Raw genomic sequence first — 21,929 nt, forward strand, 5'->3', positions numbered from 1 at the left:
ATTGGTGCCAGCAACAAGTTTTTGCATGACAACAATTGCCTTTGGCAATGACTGTAACAAGCATAAAATACCTCGATTTGTTGAGGTATACTATCGCTTTTGTTTCGTCATTTTTTGTGAAATAATGAATAAACTCCAATTCCTTTCTGTAATCTATATCCACAAAAGCACCATGAAGCAATGGCCCAGCTCTTCTGTTTGTTTTCAGTCAAAAAAGGAAAAAAAAAATAAAGTCAAAGTTGTAAATGTGGAATTTTATTTCATGCGACATGTGTAACCAAGTTTCATTGAAATTTCTAAAACAGTTCATGAGTTGTAGCTACAATTAAAGTTTTTGAATGACAATTACACTAATGCCAACACCAACAAGACAATCACAATACCTCTCATAGTTTCTTTAATATACAAGACAAACAGCTTACCAGCTTTCCAGAGCATGTTCCTCTGCTCATGGTTAGAGTTGAAGTCCTTGGCAAACTTGTGAGACTGCAGGAGACATTCCACTAGTTGGAACAGCTGGTCGGAGCTCAGATAGTGGTACATGCCCTGGTCCTCTTGCTGATAGACAGTTTCTGTGTCGGTCAAATCATTCTCACTCTGAAATCAGGGCAGATAATTAGTGAATACTGAAGGTTATTGGGGGATGGAGGTGGAACAGCTGGTCGGAGCTCAAATAGTGGTACATTCCCTGGTCCTCTTGCTGATAGACGGTCTCTGTGTCCGTCAAATCATCCTCACTCTAAACCAGGGGCAGAACGTAAGAAAAAACTGAGAAAAATGAGAAGAGAATTCACTTGTCGGGAAAGCTTGTCATAACTTGGTGGTAAAAGCCCTGGGCCAGTATTCAATATTGATCTTATCCTTAGACATGCCTCTGTGATTTCAGTCAGCCTATTTGTCAGCTAAATATACAGGCCAATCAAAGCACTTAGATAATTAGAATCAAACTGTGGTAAATGAAAAGAGATTCAACTAGATGGCAAAGCTTGTCATAACTTAGTGGTATATGCCCTTGTCTTCCAATGATAGACATTCTCTATGTCTGTCTAATAGTTTTTACTATAAAATCAAGGACAGGGCAGTTAATTTGCAGTGGACTGGGGTAACAGGTTAGAGAGGGTGACATTCCACTACAACAGCTGGTCAGAACCTGGGTAGTGCAATATGTCCTGATACATGATGACATGTGTACCAAGTTTCATCTTGAGCTGTTTTTGAGTTACACCTTTTACATGACGAAGCTCCAGACGCCCCCTTGCCCAATGAGATTCTCATTCATATTACAGTCAAAACCTGTCGGCTAGATTTCCCAGGGACCGCCCAAAATATCTCGAGTCTCATGAATATCAAGTCAAGCGGGAATGCTTACACAGAGCAAAACAAAATTGTCCCTTTACTTCATCTTCGAGCCAACGAGGAAATCAACCAAGTGATATTGAGCCATCAGGTTTCAACAATATCAGTTTTTTGTTAAAAATCCAACCAGGTTTACAAACCAACAAATATTTTTCACATAAACCAGATGACGTACATTTACCTGGGCAGCTGCGAGATTTTCAGCATCATCCTTTCTGCTGGTGGTCGGGAAGAAGACGATGTTGTCAATGGTCTGTATAAGCTCTAGCTGGACAACACACTTGATGAGCAGGCACTGGAATAACTTCTGGTCTGATACTGCCTCTGTGAAAAATATATCACAGTATTTGCAGAAAAATGGGAGACTACTTCTATATATTATCAGCCATGTTTGCATAAAAAGTTCAATATGGACATTTTTAAGGGAGCACATGCCACCTGGGGTCAGCTAGTGTTATATTTCATATACATGCAATTTCTTTAACTTACTTGTCCTGGGAAACTTGTGGTCACGTGAGTCTGCTGAAACAGTGCTATTGACGCTGTGATTGCTGTCTGCCCGCTGTAAACGTGAATTATCATGTGATGTATCCAGGGAAATGGCGTCCACGCTGGAGTTCATCTCGTCTACAGATTGGCTGAAACCGTCGTCTGGTCGCCAGACTAACAATCTGAAAAAGAAGATCAAGGCTTCATTCATGGTGAGAAATTTGTTCATAGAGTAAATTAGTATTACACCAAGATAAAACTTGCTACTTTTACCATCAAAAAAGACTAACAGCATTGGTTTATTCATTAGTTACACATTTATCATTCGGAACACCTCAGCCATATTCCATTGAAAACAACCTCGGATGTATGCCGGTACATCAGTTGAAGTAGTTCATAATTTTTTTAAATAATAGCATTAATTAATTGCAGTGTTTTAATGTGTATTTTGTACTACTTAGTTTAAATTGATTGCCAGTGATGTGTATTCCTGCTTGAATAATTCAAAATCTCAAGAGATAAGTCATAAAGTTTAACTGCTTAATTGAAATTACTACGCCATCTACTTGCAGCGTAAATAAATTTAAATATTTCTGACATTGATAACTGTCCATATACATCCAAAGTTTGTATAAGTTAAGCATTTATCTAAAAGCCAATTGCTTATCAAGTTTTTCTTTCGATTTCTTGTTAACACTAAGAGTAAATATTTCACTTATTGCTCATCATCAAAATATATTAAGATGTCAATCCGGATCATAAATTATTTTAAAGAATATGTTGAAACGTTCTTAAAATCTGAATGATTACATTCTAGGCAAATGCCACAATATCGGTAAATGTTTCACAAAGTCCCCAGCGGAACTTACCTATTTGGAATGGTGTTTTTGAAGATGTCGAACATACATGTACATGTATTGTCCCACGCCTCAGGGGTAAACTTTGTGCCGTTTGAGATAACGAGGTTCTCCAGACAGTTTGTGCCAGACCTGGCCAGCTGCTCATTGTCTGAAAGAAAGTGAAAAGGTCACCATTAATTTGATATTAACCTACATTTCCTGCCAAGAAATTAGATATCATCCATCAACTGCGCCTTTTTCTATATTAGTACCACTCTTAATTGTTAACAGTCAAACCTTGTGATATGTACATTTTTATAAGGAACAAACAACAGTTTACACCAACACGAGCACTGTCAATACTTGTCTTATCTTTTTTTAATTGAAAAGGGGACTAACTCAACAATTATTCAGACAAGTCATGCCCCTTGCATCACATGTGCATATTGCCTCTGAAAACACCAACTTGATATTTCATTTAAATATATTGAATGTTTTTATGTGTTATATCCAAAGTCAAAGTTCTTGGATGACAAAGCTGATGACGACAACAACACCGAGTCTATCATAATATCTTTTAAACAACAGATGGGCAAAAACGATATGATTCTCTTACCTTGTTGAACACACCAGATGAGTTGTTGGTAAAGCTCGTTCAACAGCATGGTGTGAAGAATGTCATAGAATTGCGAGAACACATCGATGATCGCGTACAGCGCGTGGTTACATGTGGTCGTCATCCATTCGTTTTTCTGTGGAGAGCAGATAGCAAACATTTGGTTAGATAAATTCATAATTATTACAAAGCAATTTTTGAAATCCCCAATCTATCACATCACAGGATATTTTGCCAAAAGTGGATTTTTTTCTTAGGAAACAGGCGCCATATTAGAATAATTTTTATTATTATTATTTTTGTTATTATTATTGCTATTAATATTAATATTATTATTACTATCATTATTATTATTATTATTATTATTATAATTATTATTATTAATATCATTATTAATTATTTTATTTCATTATAATAGCTATTATCATTATTTTTTTTAAATCAAAGCTTCCAGCTTTCTTCCCAAAAACCTGTGATGTGACAAAATGTTCACAGCTGTAAATGAATAGTCTCCATCAGACCGAGACTGTATGTCTTACACATTGGACTATTTCTTGCTCTCAAATGATTTCTTTTTCTGGAATTTTTTAGTGTTATGCATTCCATTTTAGAGTTTTTACAGAATAAGAAAGTCAAAGAAAATTGGATATATAGAAATTTCAATAATCAATCACATTCACATCATTGAAATACATGCACAATTAGCCAGCCAAAGGTAACAAAAGTGTCAATGATATCTAACTATTTATGATTACACAACTAGGAGCCATACATACATGGTATTTATAAACAGAACAAACTTAAATATGAGTATACAGCTAAACATTCCATGACATGCTTAATACACAGCAAACTCAAACAGCAAAACTGCGGCAAAATCAAAAACTTCACTGCTACAAAAAAACTCAAGCTATCACTAGCGTGATGAATACCCCGAGATAGCGCCTGGACCTAAAAAATGGTTTAATGTTGTGTTGCATCAACAAAAGCCTGAGAGCATGTGCATTATAAATGTGACCGACATTCCTATGTGACACAAGATATTTCAGTCTACATCAAGGGCCATATCTGTAAGACTTGTGACCGACATTCCTATGTGACAAAAGATATTTCAGTCTACATCAAGGCCATAACTGTAAGACTTGTGACTGACATTCCTATGTGACAAAAGATATTTCAGTCTACATCAAGGCCATATCTGTAAGACTTGTGACTGACATTCCTATGTGACAAAAGATATTTCAGTCTACATCAAGGCCATAACTGTAAGACTTGTGACTGACATTCCTATGTGACAAAAGATATTTCAGTCTACATCAAGGCCATATCTGTAAGACTTGTGACTGACATTCCTATGTGACAAAAGATATTTCAGTCTACATCAAGGCCATAACTGTAAGACTTGTGACTGACATTCCTATGTGACAAAAGATATTTCAGTCTACATCAAGGGCCATAACTGTAAGACTTGTGACCGACATTCCTATGTGACAAAAGATATTTCAGTCTACATCAAGGGCCATAACTGTAAGACTTGTGACCGACATTCCTATGTGACACAAGATATGTCAGTCTACATCAAGGGCCATAACTGTTAGATTTGGTTGAATGTCAAACAAAACCCCATGATGACCAACATTATTATGAAGTTTCATGAGTGCAGCTGAAATGTTTTGGAGCTACACACCACTGACCAGATCTATGTGATGTGATGTCAAGGACAATTGTATGAAAGTTTCACGAGTGCAGATGCAATGTTTTGGAGCTACATGCCACATCAGATCTATGTGATGTGATGTCAAGACCTATTGTATGAAAGTTTCATGAGTGCAGATGCAATGTTTTGGAGCTACATGCCACACAATCTATGTGATGTGATGTCAAGGACAATTGTATGAAAATAACATGAGTGCAGATGAAATGATTTTGGAGCTACCGTAAATGACTGGGTATTAGACGCACTTTTTTCCCTCAGATATGGTTGCAAAAAAATGCCTGCGTATAATACCCAGTAACAATTTTTTGAACTTTTTTTCTGAGGTCAATTTCAAGCCGAGAGTTTGTTTAGATTTATGTAGAAAGGGATGTTACTCGCGTCATATTGATCGAGTATATACGGGTTAAAACGGCAGTTGAAGATCGGGATACGGTATATCGTAAGACGTTTATAATTTCAACAAAAATATTTTTCGATTAAAGTTACCGTAATTCACCTAAGAGTTTGGACACTCTAAAAATATTTGGACACCCATAATTATTTCCCAAAATAAATTCTTTTGCGTACCTAATTTTCGGGCACCCAAAGGACATCAATCATAACTTTCACAGTTACCAAGTTTCACAGACGAAGATTATTGATTTTTATCTTTACAATGCCTGGCTAGATTACCTAACCGTATACACCACTGAGACAATTTAATTAGTTACTACCCATCCTAAACGATTTATTGCCTGTTGAAAAGGAAGTGTGATATATTTATTTGAGGATTAAACAAACAACAAGGGCAATCAAGGGATTAAGAAAACATCGACATGGCATGTTTGTAAAACGATCTGCCAATAAGCTTTTAAACTTGTACCACACTTATAGACTATATGAAGCAATAATCGTACAGTTATACATTAATCCTGCATAGCAATGTCCATGCCACACAATCTATGTGATGTGATGTCAAGACCTATTGTATGAAAGTTTCATGAGTGCAGATGCAATGTTTTGGAGCTACATATAAAACAAAGCAAAAACTCAGACAACATTTTATTAATTTAATGGCCATTACTGTTATTAGACCGAGTGAAATATCGAACAAATCAGAGGTATATCACTGCCCATGCTGACCAACATTACCATGAAGTTTCATGAGTGTAGGTGCAATGATTTAGAAGCTAAATGCTATATGTAGTGTGATGTGACATGACAATCCCAACAGCTATATAGCTCCCAAAAATCTATCTGGGGGTATAATGCAAATGGAGAGATGGTTAAGAATATAGATAGCCATTATTATTACAAGCAAACTATAGAAACTAGATATAAAACTATAAACTGTGTAGAAAAAATGGTACTATATGATACTAGTGAAATTAGAAAAAGCCTCAATATTTATATATTATAAAGAGTGAAAATTAAGAGAAAAAACAAAGATATGCAAATTATTAATACATTCTCAAAATCATTGCTAAAATTATTTACACAAATATGATCCAATATGTATGGTGGCTGAGATGTAACATGTGTCTGTTTGTGTATTTTTTTTATCTCAGGAAAGACTTAATATTTTGTTCCCACAACTCAGAGATAACTGATTTGTGAATGAGATAGTAAATCCTGGTCACAATTTTTTTTTTACACATGTCGCCTCTATACCACACTAGTATATATATATATATGTAAATTAGCACACACTGACTGAAAGTCATTGTTAAGTGTTCATATTATGATGATCTAAGATATATCATAACTGGTTAATCAGGGATAAATCTTCAAGACGTAACAAAGTCATTTATGATGTTCATACATTTTAGAAAATACGAGCACCGCAATCATGTATAATTTGGCCATCTTATCAACGAGTGTATCCTATGATCAATTTTTCAAATTGTTTATTCTTGATTGTAATTTGATACTTTGAATAAGAAAGCTGGAAAAATAACTGTTCTTTTTCAGACATATGCTTAGTAATCAATTGAAACTTGTGAACTTGCAATATCTTGTTGTACACTCGTTGATAAAATTGCCCCAATAAGAATGATTCCCGTAATATCATGTGATTCCCGTAATATCATGTGATTTCCGTAATATCATGGAACTTTCGCTTTCTGTGGATTGAATTAGCAATGACAAAAAATGCATTTAAATTGAACATTTACTATTGCCTCATATGAGGATGACTTAAAGACCTACTGTATCAAACTTCGGGCCCCAATTTTTGTTCTGAAACAATTCTAAGTCCCATATAACAGGATCAAGCTCAGCAAACTACTTTAAAAATTTGCTTTGGTATAAATCATAGTTAATATTATGATAATAAACTATTTATGTCTTGTTAATTCAAGCGAATTAAGTTTGGGCTTAATCAAGTACGATACTAAGTTATGTGAGGCCTTTGATTCTTCGAGATAATAGGGGTTGATTAAAAAAGTGATTTTTCCATTAGAAACAAGGAATATAGAATAAATAAGGAAATAACAAATGGAATGAAACCATGAAATAAATGACTGATAAACTGTCTTTTTTTTAACCTATGATTTGCTCATACACAAATCGCAAGTCTGTTATGATACATTAATGCCATAAAAGTGAACAAATAATATTGATCAGTTTGATCACCATTTAGTGCTACCATCAGAGGGGGCAGTTTCGACCAGAGACATCGTTTTCTCATATATATATATTTATATAGACGATGGGCAAAATGTTCAGAACTTTGTTTAAGTTTGAACGTGAACTGTTTGATGATGTGCTAATATATTTAAATGAAACAAGTACAGTTGTCTAAAATCTTGTTACGAACACTTAAATAAATTTAACAACGTTGTTTATTTTAACAAAGTTCTGAACAATCTTATGTTATCTAAATAAATATAACTAATAAAAAGAAAAAACACAACTGTATCTGGTCGAAACTGCCAACTATGGCTACCATCATATTCCTGAGTATAATGATTCCCACAGAAGACTAACTAAAGTACAGGAGTGTGTTAGCTGTATAGTTGAATGTAACCACTTACCCAGTGGGCTCTCACAGTATCACTTCCCTCTGGCTACAGAGGTCACAATATTTATCATTTAAGTTAAAGCTATGATATACAACTTAAAAATAAAGATGTGGTCATGTAAAATTTTTGGAAGTAACCAATCAATGTAACAATATATAACCTAATGTAACTTTTAATGTGTTAAGAATGTCATTTAGAATATAACTTTAAACTGTAATGTTGAATGTATTTAGAATGTAACTAACACCATATTGAAAATGTAATTCAGAATTTATTTAGAATGTAACTGAGAATATATGCAGCATGTATTTCGTATTTAACTTTGTGGATAGTCGCACAACGTAAATTGTAGGAATGCTGATAATTTACATAATAAGTTTAATGTAGACAATGACCAAGTGATTAGCGTTTCAGACTCACTACTCCGAATTCCCCCATTCTAAGCTTAGTCGATGAATGGTACTGGTTATCATTTTGAAACAGTTAATGGTTCCTTATCACATGTACACAGCAGATTTCAAAAAAATATGATTGTTGCTATTGAAGCTCTTTAGAGCTTATGTTTAATGTTTATGATTGTGACATAAAATAAAAAGAGTGAGCATCACAAATTATTAAAGAGTGAGCATCACAAATTTATAAGGAGTGAGCATCACAAATTATTAAAGAGTGAGCATCACAAATTTTTGAAAGAGTGAGCATCACAAAATTAATGAAGAGTGAGCATCACAAATTATTATAGAGTGAGCATCACAAATTATTAAAGAGTGAGCATCACAAATTTTTGAAAGAGTGAGCATCACAAATTATTAAAGAGTGAGCATCACAAATTTTTGAAAGAGTGAGCATCACAAATTTTTGAAAGAGTGAGCATCACAAATTATTAAAGAGTGAGCATCACAAATTTATAAGGAGTGAGCATCACAAATTATTAAAGAGTGAGCATCACAAATTATTAAAGAGTGAGCATCACAAATTTTTGAAAGAGTGAGCATCACAAATTTATAAAGAGTGAGCATCACAAATTTATAAAGAGTGAGCATCACAAATTTATAAAGAGTGAGCATCACAAATTTATAAAGAGTGAGCATCACAAATTAACGAAGAGTGAGCATCACAAATTAATAAAGAGTGAGCATCACAATTTTAATAAAGTGAGCATCACAAATTTTGAAAAAGTGAGCATCACAAATTTATAAAGAGTGAGCATCACAAATTTATAAAGAGTGAGCATCACAAATTTATAAGGAGTGAGCATCACAAATTTTGTACATGTACTGGAGTGTAGGGTATTTTATCAAACTGACAACCAGTATAGAGTGTTAACATTCTTAGAACGTTTGTGCTTTCTATAATTTTAATGACTACAAACAATAAAAGGTTACAATTTTCAACACTGCATGTTAGAAAAAGAAATAAAAAGCAAACTTAAAACATAAAACTAGCATACACATACACAAAAATGTGGCTGGTTTATTTCACAAGGTTTTCAAACTTGCTCTGATAGTCAAATATGCACTAGATGCTACATGTATTACACATTTCAGGAAAATGTTAAAAACGAAAACAAAAGCTTCAAATATGCATGTTTTTTTAATGCTTTTTAAAGTTGTTTTAGAACAACTACACGTGAAAATTACCTGAACATAATAGTCATCCTAATGATAAAGAGAAAGCAGAACATTCCAATGGAGTTTGTGTTAGGAAAAAGCATACAGTAATATCGAGAAACATAATGTGGAGTAGAACAGAAATGGGAATTGATCTTACTGAGAATGGCACATCCATGAAAGTCTTAAAATATGCAATGCAATATGTAGGTCAGCACATTTGGTTTTTATACACCTTTTAGCAAATACCTTTTTAACTGGATTATGAACAAACATTTCATTGTTTTAAATTGAGAGCTGAACAATCTAGGTCAAACTGTGCAGTGTAAAATGCAGAAACAGTCGATATCCGCGAAATCAATTATATATACATTATTTGGCATAACTGCTCCGAAGACCATAAATGGTGATTTTTAATTTTATATTCATGAACATTTGTGCTGTAATTGTTTTAGCCACTGGACTTGTCAAATGTCAATGTATATAAACAAGATTTATTCCATATTCATAAACACCAAAAAATCAGACAAAATACACTTATTTTAATATGCTATAAAATAATGAGAGGTAAAAAACTTATTTACAAAGACAATTTTTAATTTCTCATCACCAATTTCTATGTGGGTGGTTTTCTTTCCAAAACCTCAGCTCTCTTATACATTTATAGTTCGTTCAAAAGCTCTACATCAAAAGCTCTGTAAAGCTTGTGTTGAATTTCATTTTTGATAACTTGCATACATAAAAATAAAGATTCTCTCATCTCATCGTACCTCATTTTGTGACTCGGGGAGTTTCATGTTGTCAAAGATTCGGAACACAATGCGGAACAGGTCTCTCCACCAATGGGGTTCAAACGATTCACCATACGTCTTCATTATCTCAAACATTACTGTCAGGCCCCTGAGGAGAAAACAATACCTTAATATTTCAATATTTTATGTAATGTTTATGTCCTTGTAGATACACACTTAATTAATGCAGGGCGTTTTTTCCTGAGAATATTTACGTATTCTTAACCCTCGATAATGCCTTCCTTGTTTCAAAACATAAAACATTGAGCTTATTTGACTTTCTTATGATCTATCAGTCTGCCATTTTGTTGGCTTTAACCTGATACCTTAGTGTACTAATCTGAGGTTACACACTACCACTATTTACACACTTGGGCTAGAATTTTAGAGTTAGAGGGTGTGTAAAATGACAAAAGCAGGGAGAGTCCATTTAGACAATTACGGTAAATTATATTTTTACACCTTAAATTCATATTAAGAAATTTTAATGTATCAAAATAGTATATAATAATAATATATATAACATTTTGTATGAAATATTTAGCAGTTCATTTTTTAACTATGTTTCCCATTGTTAAAACCTCCCATCCCAAAACACACAGTAGGTAATTCACAACATAGATTCATCAGAGAGTAAATATGAGAAACCCAACAAACCTGGTTCTGACATCCAGCTTACACCTGTTGATGACGCACGAGAGCTCGAACAGTACAGGGAACCAGCCCTTGACCCAGACACGGTCAGACTCCGGAACATTTAGATCGTCCCCCGTGTGCTCCCGGAACAACTGAAAATAAAATGAAAAACATTTGGTACATTCTGAAAAAAAATCTATATTCGAGAGGGATTCATCAGATAACATAATAGTTATAAGTCAACAAAGCTGATACCGTATAATTTGCTACCTTTACGACGCTAACTTTTTCAAGTACATCTAGTATTGGAACTTTTTTCTTTTACAAGGCATACATAAGTGTATATATAAATATACCATTTTTTTCAATCTGTTAAACAAGTTAATTTTTTTCACATAATATACATTCTGTACCCATTCTGTTATATTGCAATAAAAATATTTAAAATCAATTTAGCATCAACATCTAGCAAGTCAGTTTTCCACAGCAAACAGTTTTATTCTAGGGATATTAAGTTAATAATCTTGCGTTTTCATAAAAAAACGGTTATAAATTGTGCTTCCTCTACCAGCTAAAGAATATTTATAAATATGAGTATAAGAAATCAGACATCAGAAACATTTAACATTTACAATATACAAATTCTGAATATTTATATAATGAGAGCCTCACAGAGTGAATGCCAATGCCTTTCTGTTATTTTACAGTCGAAAGGGGGCATAACTCAACATTTATAAAGGTCAGAGTTATGGGCCTTGCTACAGATGTGCATATTGTCTCTGACAACATGTACACCAAGTTTTGTTTTTTAGTTCTTGAACGTTTCTTAAGATATGGCCAAGGATAATGTTTTTGCACAGCAAGGTCGATGATGACAACAAGGCCATGACATAACCTTCACTTTTTTCTTGGAAAACAGATGAGCTTGTAAAACAGTTTAAGAATGCAAGGAAAATATCACTGTCAGTATGTATATAATTTGTGAGAAAAAGTAGTGTTCAGACCTAAATGCACAGCATAAAATGGTTGTCATGTGTTATAAGTTTCACCAAAAAAGTTACGAAGTACATATAGATGAAAATGGAAATGTATTTGAGATAGCGCAAGCCACAGGCAATCAGTCAATCAATGTTACCCTTGCATACGTCGCATCACTTTTCTCTGGTTCAATTTCAAAACCTGTAAACCGCTGTAAGCGCAAAAATAGATTGGCCATGTACAAGGTAAAGAATGTGTTACATTAGAAAAAAATCAGTGATGCACTAGATGTCCAAAAAATATTTGTCAAAAACAGGTTATGAATTGAAAACAAAAAATGTAAGTTTTTAAATTTATTTAATCACATGATGTAAACAGGGGGGCGATTTCTCAAAACCACTTTAGTCTGTTTTAATCATGATTAAGCTAAGCTCTTTTTTTTTTTATAATTTGTGAAATATTTACTTTTTTGAATGTTTTTTTACTGTTTTTGAAGTTATGTCTGATAATCACAACACTTAGTTTTATTTATCAAAATCAGTTTAAAGTAAAGACATTTTGCTAAACAAAACTAGAAGCGCCGCAATGCGACGAAACCAGGTTTTTGTTATGAGCAATCAGAAATTATAGCCAATTAATTTGTTGTATGACTTTATCTTTACTTTTATCAAAAAGAGACGTAACTGAAAATTACTCTAGTTATGTTTCTTATGTGTAAAGAGACGTAACTGAAAATTACTCTAATTAAGTATCTTATGTGTTTAGTTTCCCAAGCTAGCTCTTCACATGCTACCTACACACCAAGTTTCATCAATATCTGTCAATCCTAACTAAAGTTATTGGGCGGAAACCATTTTTCTATTTTTAGTAATAGTGACCTTGACCTTAGCCCCTCCCCACTCAAAAGCAATTCCAAGCTAGCTCTTCACATAAGCTACCTACACACTAAGTTTCATCAATATCTATCAATGCTAACTTATGTTATTGGGCAGAAACCATTTTTCTATTTTTAGTAACAGGCGACCTTGACCATAGCCCCACCCCCCTCAAAAGCAATCCCAAGCTAGCTCTGTACATAAGCTACCTACACACCAAGTTTCATCAATATCGGTCAATGCTAACTAAAGTTATTGGGCAGAAACCATTTTTCTATTTTAAGTAACAGTGACCTTGACCATTTTTCTATTTTAAGTAATAGTGACCTTGACCTTAGCCCCTCCCCACTCAAAAGCAATCCCAAGCTAGCTCTTCACATAAGCAACTTACACACCAAGTTTCATCAATATCGTTCAATGCTAACTAAAGTTATTGGGCAGAAACTATTTTTCTATTTTAAGTAACATTGACCTTGACCTTAGCCCCTCCTCCCTCAATAGCAATCCCAAGCTAGCTCTTCACATAAGCTACCTACACACCAACTTTCGTCAAAATCTATCAATCCTTACTAAAGTTATTGGGCAGAAACCATTTTTCTATTTTTAGTAACAGGCGACCTTGACCTTAGCCCCACCCCCCTCAAAAGCAATCCCAAGCTAGCTCTTCACATAAGCTACCTACACCCCAAGTTTCATCAATATCTGTCAATGCTAACTAAAGTTATTGGGCAGAAACCATTTTTCTATTTTAAGTAACAGTGACCTTGACCATTTTTCTATTTTAAGTAATAGTGACCTTGACCCTAGCCCCTCCCCACTCAAAAGCAATCCCAAGCTAGCTCTTCACATCAGCAACTTACACACCAAGTTTCGTCAATATCTATCAATGCTTACTAAAGTTATTGGGCAGAAACCATTTTTCTATTTTTAGTAACAGTGACCTTGACCCCATCCCCCTCAAAAGCAATCCCAAGCTAGCTCTTCCCATAAGCTACCTACACACCAAGTTTCATTGATATCTATCAATGCTAACTAAAGTTATTGGGCAGAAACCAATGTTTGACGCCCGCCCGCCCGTCCAACGACAACCTCATTCTAATAACCCGGTTTTCGTTGAAAACCTGGTTAAAAGACTACTTAAGTCTTAAGTTTCAAACAAGCACATAAACATTCTTGTTTAACATATAACGGTAAATACCAACCAGGCATTACGAGGCACATACCTGAGGTTTTTCAGCAACGTATTTTGCACAGTTTCTTATCAGCCTGATGGCCTCCATGCTTGTATCGGGGAATGCTGCGTTACAGGCAAACTCAGACAGGCACTTGACAGCATCTTGGAACGAGTCCATTACGGCTGAGAAATGCTTCTCAAACACTGACGCTGAAGGGAAATATATAAATTCCAAACAAACTTTTTATAAATGGTGGCTTAATTTAACTTCTACATTAAAACTCTATGTATTTGTAATTCACAAGATAACACAATCTTCACTCTTCAACATGAATATTGTTACGCTTTTAGGCAAAACCAAGGCGGATCAATGTAAGACTACGGGACTGTGCTCTTCAACATGAATAACATGCTATTTTAAGGCAAAATAAGATCAAGGCTGGACTACCAGTGTAGTATCTGCCTAAATTCATTAAAGAGTACTATAGTCTTGCAAGGGAAAGATGGCAAATTTGAGTACTTGAGAGTCACTCAAAAATATCAACGAGGATCCAACTAGTCATTTAATTTAATTGTTTGATTTTTTTTTTAAATTTAAGGTTTTAGACAAAGAGCAATTGGAACCTATGCCAAATCTATGACAAAACAAAGGTGAAAGATGTATCACCTGATGGTTTCACAAGGCTATCTTTAAACAAAAATAATATTCACAGTGTTGGTCAATATTCACGTACATATAATTTTGCCTGTGGTTTGGAATGCCAGCTCCACAATCCCTTCATCCTGGTCTGAGGCTGCTAGATGGAACACAGAGAATATATTCTTCCACCCAGACCTGATGTTTCCAGCCTGGGAATTCACCATCTGAGCAACGCATCGTACAACCATGTCTCGGATTGTTGGAGATCTATAAAAGTAGCGAAGCTGATGGATGGCCATTCAAACAAAAGTATTTGAATCTTGTCAGGTCCAATTTGCATAATACTTCTTGATTATGACGAAAGCTGATAGCTTAAAGAATCACTCTGGAGTCCTTTTCCTGGGTAGAAACCAATTCTGGTGTCCATTTTGATAGGCTGTGAGAAAGTACCCCTAATGGGGTACAAACCCACAACCTCTGGGGTAAGAGGCGGACACCTATACCACTAGACCACACTCAACCTTGCAATCAACATTGGGCTCCCCTTAACATGTATATATCCAAGACAATAAGATTGATTAGCCAATAAAAACACTTAGATTTTGCTTAGATTAAGGCCAATCTAAGATGCTTATTGAATATTGATTTCTGTGCTGTTTTGCGTACAAGAACATTCAATCTAAAAATACTTATTGAATATTGATTTCTGTGCTGTTTTGCATACAAGAACATTCAATCTAAAAATACTTACTGAATATTGATTTCTGTGCTGTTTTGCATACAAGAACATTGATTAAGGAATAAAGATTAATTTAAAATCTAAAATTTTCACCAACCCAAACCTCACCTGTTCCTTTTCATGATGTGCTCAAATGGTCGAAGGAAGTCTTTCTGGAATCGGAAGTTGGCAAACTCTCCTTTCTCGATAAACTTCATGGACAGCTGTCGCAGGGAGTCAATGGCAAAGAACGCTATATCTTCATTAGGGTTACAGCCAACCTGAAACAGAGTACTGATACATGTTGGTGGTGTGTAAACTATTTTATAATCACACTCGGGCCTTGCCCATTCGGCGTGTGCTCTGATAAGGTTGTTTGTCATTTTAGGTTTATGGAGCATAGTGCACAGACAGAATGTAACCCTGTTTAGAGCTACCCTGGTTCTTTAACGTGCACCAGTGTATAGCATTGTCACATGGGACCCCATTTAATGTCTCTCCAGGAAGATGTTCAGTATTTTTTTAGTGGTACGACCAGGAATTGAACCTGTGACCCCTGGATTGATAGACAAGTGTGTAACCACTAAGCCATGGATCTGCCTCTAAGTATTGATACAGATTAGAATGTTATAATTATATATGTCCTAAAATACACGCTGAGCAGATTTCATTTTAGAACACCTGTGCTTAAAAAAAACAAGTCACAAATTTGTTGATAATATAAGTTTTGAGTAACCTTCTAATAGTATATTTGGGTAAATGTAAATATGAATTACGTCAGCATGTTTGCTGTTAACAAAATGCCTGGCAATTTATGCTTAGGGCTATTCCATTTAAACATATGACCTAGGGGCGTACGGCAATTTTTTAAATCATATATGGTGGGGTGTCTTTTTCGCTAATTTGCATCTGTAGGTTGTTGTCAAATTGTGAAATTTGCTTCTGATGGGGGTTATCTTGCAGTACTTGCAACATTTGTGGGTTGGAAAGACCAACTAATTGAAATTAGTCTTATTGATTTTACAACGATTGTGACACCAGTTATTAAAACATTATATCAATCATTCTCAACGGCACAATGTTGCGTGAGATTGTGATCTTGATTAGTGGGGAAACCAGAGTACGCGGTGGAAATCCACTTTTCTGGCTAAGTGACCACAAACCAAACTCACATGCGCCCAGGCCAGGCCCCCCAGTCATGAATATATTAAGCCTTTACCTTATTGAAATGGTCACCAAGGTACTGCCAGATTCGGGACCATTGCAGCCTAATACGCCCCATGTTGTAGTATGAGATCTCCACAATTTTGGTCAGACTGAACATACGCGGCCTGGCGGAATTTGAAAGCTCTTCCACAGACACTGCACACAGGGCCTTCACAAATTCCACTGTAACAGAAAGATTGACATCATTGGATCTGGGCGGAAAAGTGTCAAATTAAATTAGTGAGGTTCGTGTAAACAAATTTTCATCAGTTTCTACTGGAAAACACTTTATATCAAGCTAAGATTTTCCTTAACAGCCACAATGGTCTTTACTGCATTGCACTCTTAAACATCATAAAAAAGTGAATTTGTAGAAATCTTATTAATTAATCAACATAAAACAGCTTTATTTCATTTTTGTTAAAAAAAAATACACAGATTGTTGATGTTGAGATAAAAATAAGAGCTTTTTTGGCCTCATACCAATAGCATCCCCGTCCAGTTTAACGGATCCAGTAAAGACCCTGTCGACCGCGACCACAACACTCTGTGAACTTGTCTCTCCCATAGTCTCCTGAAACTTGTCCATGGTCTTTGAGCCAAATCCACCCTTCGCCATTGCTGAAATGACAAAAATATGAAAGTGTTCAGTTTATCTCATTGTCTAATGTATCACTAGAGCATTTGGGATAATTTCTTGAAATAATCATAAATTAACAGGTTTAACCCCTTCAAACAATTAGCCTCAATTAGCCTCAAAACCTGATATATACATGAGTTTATAGATCATGATTAAGTTGGTTATAATTATCTTTCCAGAAATTTTGCTTGAAAGTGTTGGAACTCTTCAAAAGGAGATCATTAAGCAGTTAATTTCACTTTTTAGCAGGATTCGATTGGTCCACATGATCAAATAACCTCCTATAACGGCTTAAGTTTGTTTGAAAATCATCCCCAAAATATGGCTCAAAGAATCAAGAGTATTTTTTTCTAACGATTTAGCAAAAGAGTTACGTAAGAATGATGCCCCCTTTTCATTTTTGGTAACATCCTAATGCACCAGCAATTTTTCATTAATTCATAAATGCAAACCATACACTGAAATACTTCAAGAAATGCAATACATGTATTTGGAAAAGTATTCTTGGTAGAAGAAATATATGTTCAGACCAGTAAATACCATGTGAATTAAGCTTTATGTCTTTCTTTTTTAAGTCACTGTGTATATAAAACTCCACTTTTATGTTTATTTAAAATGTTAATTACTAATCAATGTTAGTGAAGAGTTTTAATTATACTGACCTAACTGTATTGAGATCCATAAATAATATTTATACAATTATTTAAAGGGCTTCTCAGTTTACTTCCAGTTAGTTGAAACAACATCACCTTTGTACACTATGGTACTAAGGAAAAACACATAAAGCTTACTTTCTGCATCAAACGCAGACGGATGAACAGTGCCTCCATTAGACTTATCCCGCCTATGGGATGGAATGTGTTTGGTGGACTTGGCCGACGTCCCAATCAGCTGGGCCAGCTCTAACTGGGATATGCACCTCAGGATCTGGTAAAACAAGTGTGTTTCCCTTTACAGGCACCCATAACACAATTGATAACACAAAAAGGTGATTTGATGGAACAGGGTCAAATAGAAAATGTTTTACAAAGTCAAAATTTCTTGACATCTTTAAAGGGACTTGCTCATGTTTTGTAAAATGCACTCCTTTTTATTAAAAAATAAAGTGTGGCAAGTCATTAGGAGTGCTAAAACTAAGATACTGACGGCTGGAACCCTTCAACAAATAAGATATGCTCAAATATTGTTTTTGAAATTGATTAAGAAACGCTTTCAACAAAGAGCTTTAAGGTTAATAAACCTACAGCATATGATAGAGTCATTGTGGGCTAGTGGTTTTGTTCAGAGTTTTCTAATTTTTTCTTGACTGTACCAGCATGCGTTTGCGGTATAAATGAGTAAAATAATTGTAATATTAGGGTTTTTAGATGCATAACCATGAACAAAAGTTTTGAGCAAACATGAACAAGTCTCTTTAAAATTTCTTCTACAGGGAATGCAAACACTCGTCTGTTCGTGTTTTTACAGCCAAATAAGGGGCAACACTCAACAATTATTAAAACGAGTTACGCCTCTTGCTATGCATATTGATTCTGGCAACCGGTGTCTAAAAATTCATTTGAATATCTTGAATAGTTTTTAACTTATTGCCAAGGTTAAAAGTTTTTGCGCAAATAAAATGCCTGCAAGGCTGCCATTGACAACGCCACAGACAATGTCAAAAAGGCTATGAGATACCTCGATTCTTATTTTCAAAAATTACACAAATTAAAAACGCTCCACTAAATCTTGATTAATAATTTACCTTAAGTTTCACTGTTAAGATTTTAATTTATCATTTTAAACATTTTTTAGGAAAAATGAAAGCAGTCACTTACAAAAAATATCACTTAAATATTTTGCATTTAACAATTATTATAACATATGCACCTCAAGCCAAGACTTCCCAAGGTAGTTTCCATCTGTGTGTGCGACGGAAATGAGAGTTTTTATCGTCTCGATGTTTTTACTCCGCATCTCTGTGATCGGGGAAGCTGCTGTTAGCAGGGTAAATCTTGCCAACGCTTGAACATACGCATCTCGCTCAAGCTGCAAACAAACATAAAATGTATATACATGTATGTATTTGCAATTTTTGATATTGTTTTTATTGGCTTTAAAGATTGTTCACAAGATTTTACTTTCATTCAGTCTTGAATGAAGAATATAATAAATAAAGCCAAAAAAATGGTTTGGCAAGGATTACATCCTTTTAAGAAACAGCTAGGCTTATCATTTTTTTTTTATTTTTTTTTTATAAGGCTTCATGAAAGAATGCTATTGTCATCAATGGGGAATGGTGTAAGTAATCTTCTGTATTAATCTTTAAAGGATTTAAAATACATATAAAAAGACACACATATTTTTTTTTGAACATATATATATATATTGTTACCCATAATTTTTTTATGAACAGACTACAAAAAGTTATTTTTTCAGGCCTAAAAAGTTTTAACCCATTGTGTTAATAATTTTTAAGATATCTTGTCATCTGTTGATCTCACCTCCATGTGAAAGATACAGGACATCCGAATTGCACACCGTATCCCATCCAGACAAAGGGAGGCTATCTGGGCGTTATCACAGTCCTGAAGGCCGATACTAAATGCTGCAAGAAATGGCGTCCATGCCATCTGAAATATACCAGCATACATGTGTTACTATATAACGATCCAGTCCAGACAAAATTTGAATACCAAGCATTGTAGGAATTCGTACTTGATCTTTCATAAGTCTAATTCTGATGATTGGGTTCATTGTTGGAGGTGGTTATAATCTATCATCTGAATATTTCATGTACATGTACTAGACAGTGGTTAAGCAGTCATCATCAGGTACAGTGTTCCATTCTGGCTTTCGTGTCTAAGATTCTTATGCAGAATTTATGTCAAATTCAACAACATTTGTGCAAGGGCCTTCAGCCCATTCACAAACAAGGTTACATATGAATAATACAATATCAAATGAGATCTGCCTTCAAAATCAACCTGATTTATGTACATATTTTATTTTTTTTGTACAACGTAAAGCCAAAGACAGTTGTAACTTAGAATGAAGGGTTAGGAAATCATGGCTGTCTTGTACTAAGACTTCATCATGTTTGAATGGACTAATGGAGTGAACTCACTTTAAACATGGGCCTGACATGTTCCTGGTGCTTCGCTGACATAAAGTTGGACTCGACATGGCTGACGCTCTCCATCAACGCTTTAGCTGCAATTTCCATGTGCTTCATCTCTGAGTTGTACAGCAGACGACGCTGTTTGTCACTCGTTATATCTCCTGTTGTACATGAAATTATTTTTTCATAATTTTCAGCATACTTTGTGGCACCATCCTAATAAACTATAAAATGATCAAGAATTTTAGCCTTCCATCTTGACTCGAATTTTTCAAGGCTCAATGTATTTTCACCGGTCCCAGTTTGAGCCAATGTTAATGTAAAACAATATCACAAACTAAATTTAACGTTTGACTTGCAAAATCAAACATTGCTAAAGCTGACCAACTAAGATATTAATTTCAAAAGTGACATTTTATATTACTTGAAAATTTAATTGTATGATACATATGCTGATAAGATCTCCCTATTTTGTATCTAATAATCTATTTTATAGAATAGAAATAGCTTTTCCAAGGATTTGTCCTTATTATTCAGTTTTATAAAATTTTGGAACATCCTGACTCAAGCATGGCATATTCTTTTATCGGCACTGGATGAAGATACAAGCATAACAAGTCTTATCTTTTAAAACCAAGTAAAACTGCTTTAACTTAACAGTATCACTGCTAATTTACAAAATTTTAAGATCATCATAACAACAAAGAAGAATTAAAACTATTTGCATGATTCTCTCCCTTACTTGCAGAGTGAAGTCCCTTCTGCACTCCGACAGCTTTCATCTTAATCTCGTCCGTAGCAATCTTGTCATAGATTGCAGACAAATACTCCTCAGGGAGATCTTTACTGTCGTTGATACCCCTGTTCATCTTAATGTACTGCTCCTTGGTCATGCGATTCTTCTCCTTAATCTGTGAAAGTAGAGAGTGAGTTTTGTTATTCCTGTGTACTTGGTTGCCAATGGTAACCACAACATGCAAAAAGGGGTTTTATAGTCTATTATTTTAATTATCAGATTTTGCCATCAAAACAAATGTGTCACATAAAAAAAGGAAAATATCTTAAAAGTCACCATGACCTATCATAAATTCAAACCATGGTATTCACAGTTCTATTTTTAGTATCAACCAACAATGATGTCATAATTGTTTGCTTATGTCATCTGACATTTACTATAAGACACATTTCTGATTGCCGTATTTCAACTGTAACATAGGAAATAATCTTACACTTTACAAAAAAAATATTCTAGCCGAATAAAGAGTGTACATTAACTGAGGCAAGCAAGTGATCATCAGACATCTTAACTTAATTCTAAATCATATTCCTCATCATGCACAGTTAGTTCTATCAGCTTGTATCTTTATTGTTATTGCTGTTCATGTATTATTATAAGTAAGATGGTCAAGATCCTTCGCAATGTGTTCTATTGAAAATTTTCAAAATTTATATATTTTACATCTTTAAATGTCTTAATGTCTTTGATATAAACAATTACTTAAATAAATTAATGACTGCTTGAAGAAAAAAAATCAAATTAAA

The 21,929-nt window shown here is 34.5% G+C and overlaps 1 protein-coding gene across 17 annotated transcripts in view; it reads right to left on the reverse strand.

Annotated features, from left to right (window-relative positions):
• The window catches only part of LOC128214570 (brefeldin A-inhibited guanine nucleotide-exchange protein 1-like), a 52,182-nt gene that overhangs the window by 9,165 nt on the left and 21,088 nt on the right, over nt 1-21,929 (reverse strand). For 5 of the 17 annotated variants that reach the window (XR_008257942.1, XM_052921108.1, XM_052921111.1 and 2 more), the window contains exons 20-39: nt 21,130-21,298; nt 20,394-20,548; nt 19,771-19,899; nt 19,157-19,315; nt 18,079-18,214; nt 17,131-17,268; nt 16,661-16,830; nt 15,571-15,722; nt 14,818-14,990; nt 14,133-14,293; nt 12,192-12,245; nt 11,078-11,208; nt 10,400-10,529; nt 9,790-9,813; nt 8,032-8,064; nt 3,301-3,436; nt 2,715-2,853; nt 1,846-2,027; nt 1,532-1,680; nt 423-597 (exon numbers count right to left, since the gene is read on the reverse strand). Coding sequence is in view for 16 of the 17 variants with exons in the window: in XM_052921108.1 (XP_052777068.1) it covers nt 423-597; nt 1,532-1,680; nt 1,846-2,027; nt 2,715-2,853; nt 3,301-3,436; nt 8,032-8,064; nt 9,790-9,813; nt 10,400-10,529; nt 11,078-11,208; nt 12,192-12,245; nt 14,133-14,293; nt 14,818-14,990; nt 15,571-15,722; nt 16,661-16,830; nt 17,131-17,268; nt 18,079-18,214; nt 19,157-19,315; nt 19,771-19,899; nt 20,394-20,548; nt 21,130-21,298 (2,695 nt within the window). In the remaining variant the exon portion in view is untranslated. Of the gene's footprint in view, nt 1-422; nt 598-1,531; nt 1,681-1,845; nt 2,028-2,714; nt 2,854-3,300; nt 3,437-8,031; nt 8,065-9,659; nt 9,678-9,789; nt 9,814-10,399; nt 10,530-11,077; nt 11,209-12,191; nt 12,246-14,132; nt 14,294-14,817; nt 14,991-15,570; nt 15,723-16,660; nt 16,831-17,130; nt 17,269-18,078; nt 18,215-19,156; nt 19,316-19,770; nt 19,900-20,393; nt 20,549-21,129; nt 21,299-21,929 lie in introns of all 17 variants that reach the window. The other 12 variants (XM_052921113.1, XM_052921109.1, XM_052921121.1 and 9 more) reach the window with 10 other exon arrangements.

This window comes from Mya arenaria, chromosome 13, assembly GCF_026914265.1.
Source record: "Mya arenaria isolate MELC-2E11 chromosome 13, ASM2691426v1".
NCBI classification, from domain to species: Eukaryota; Metazoa; Mollusca; class Bivalvia; order Myida; family Myidae; genus Mya; species Mya arenaria.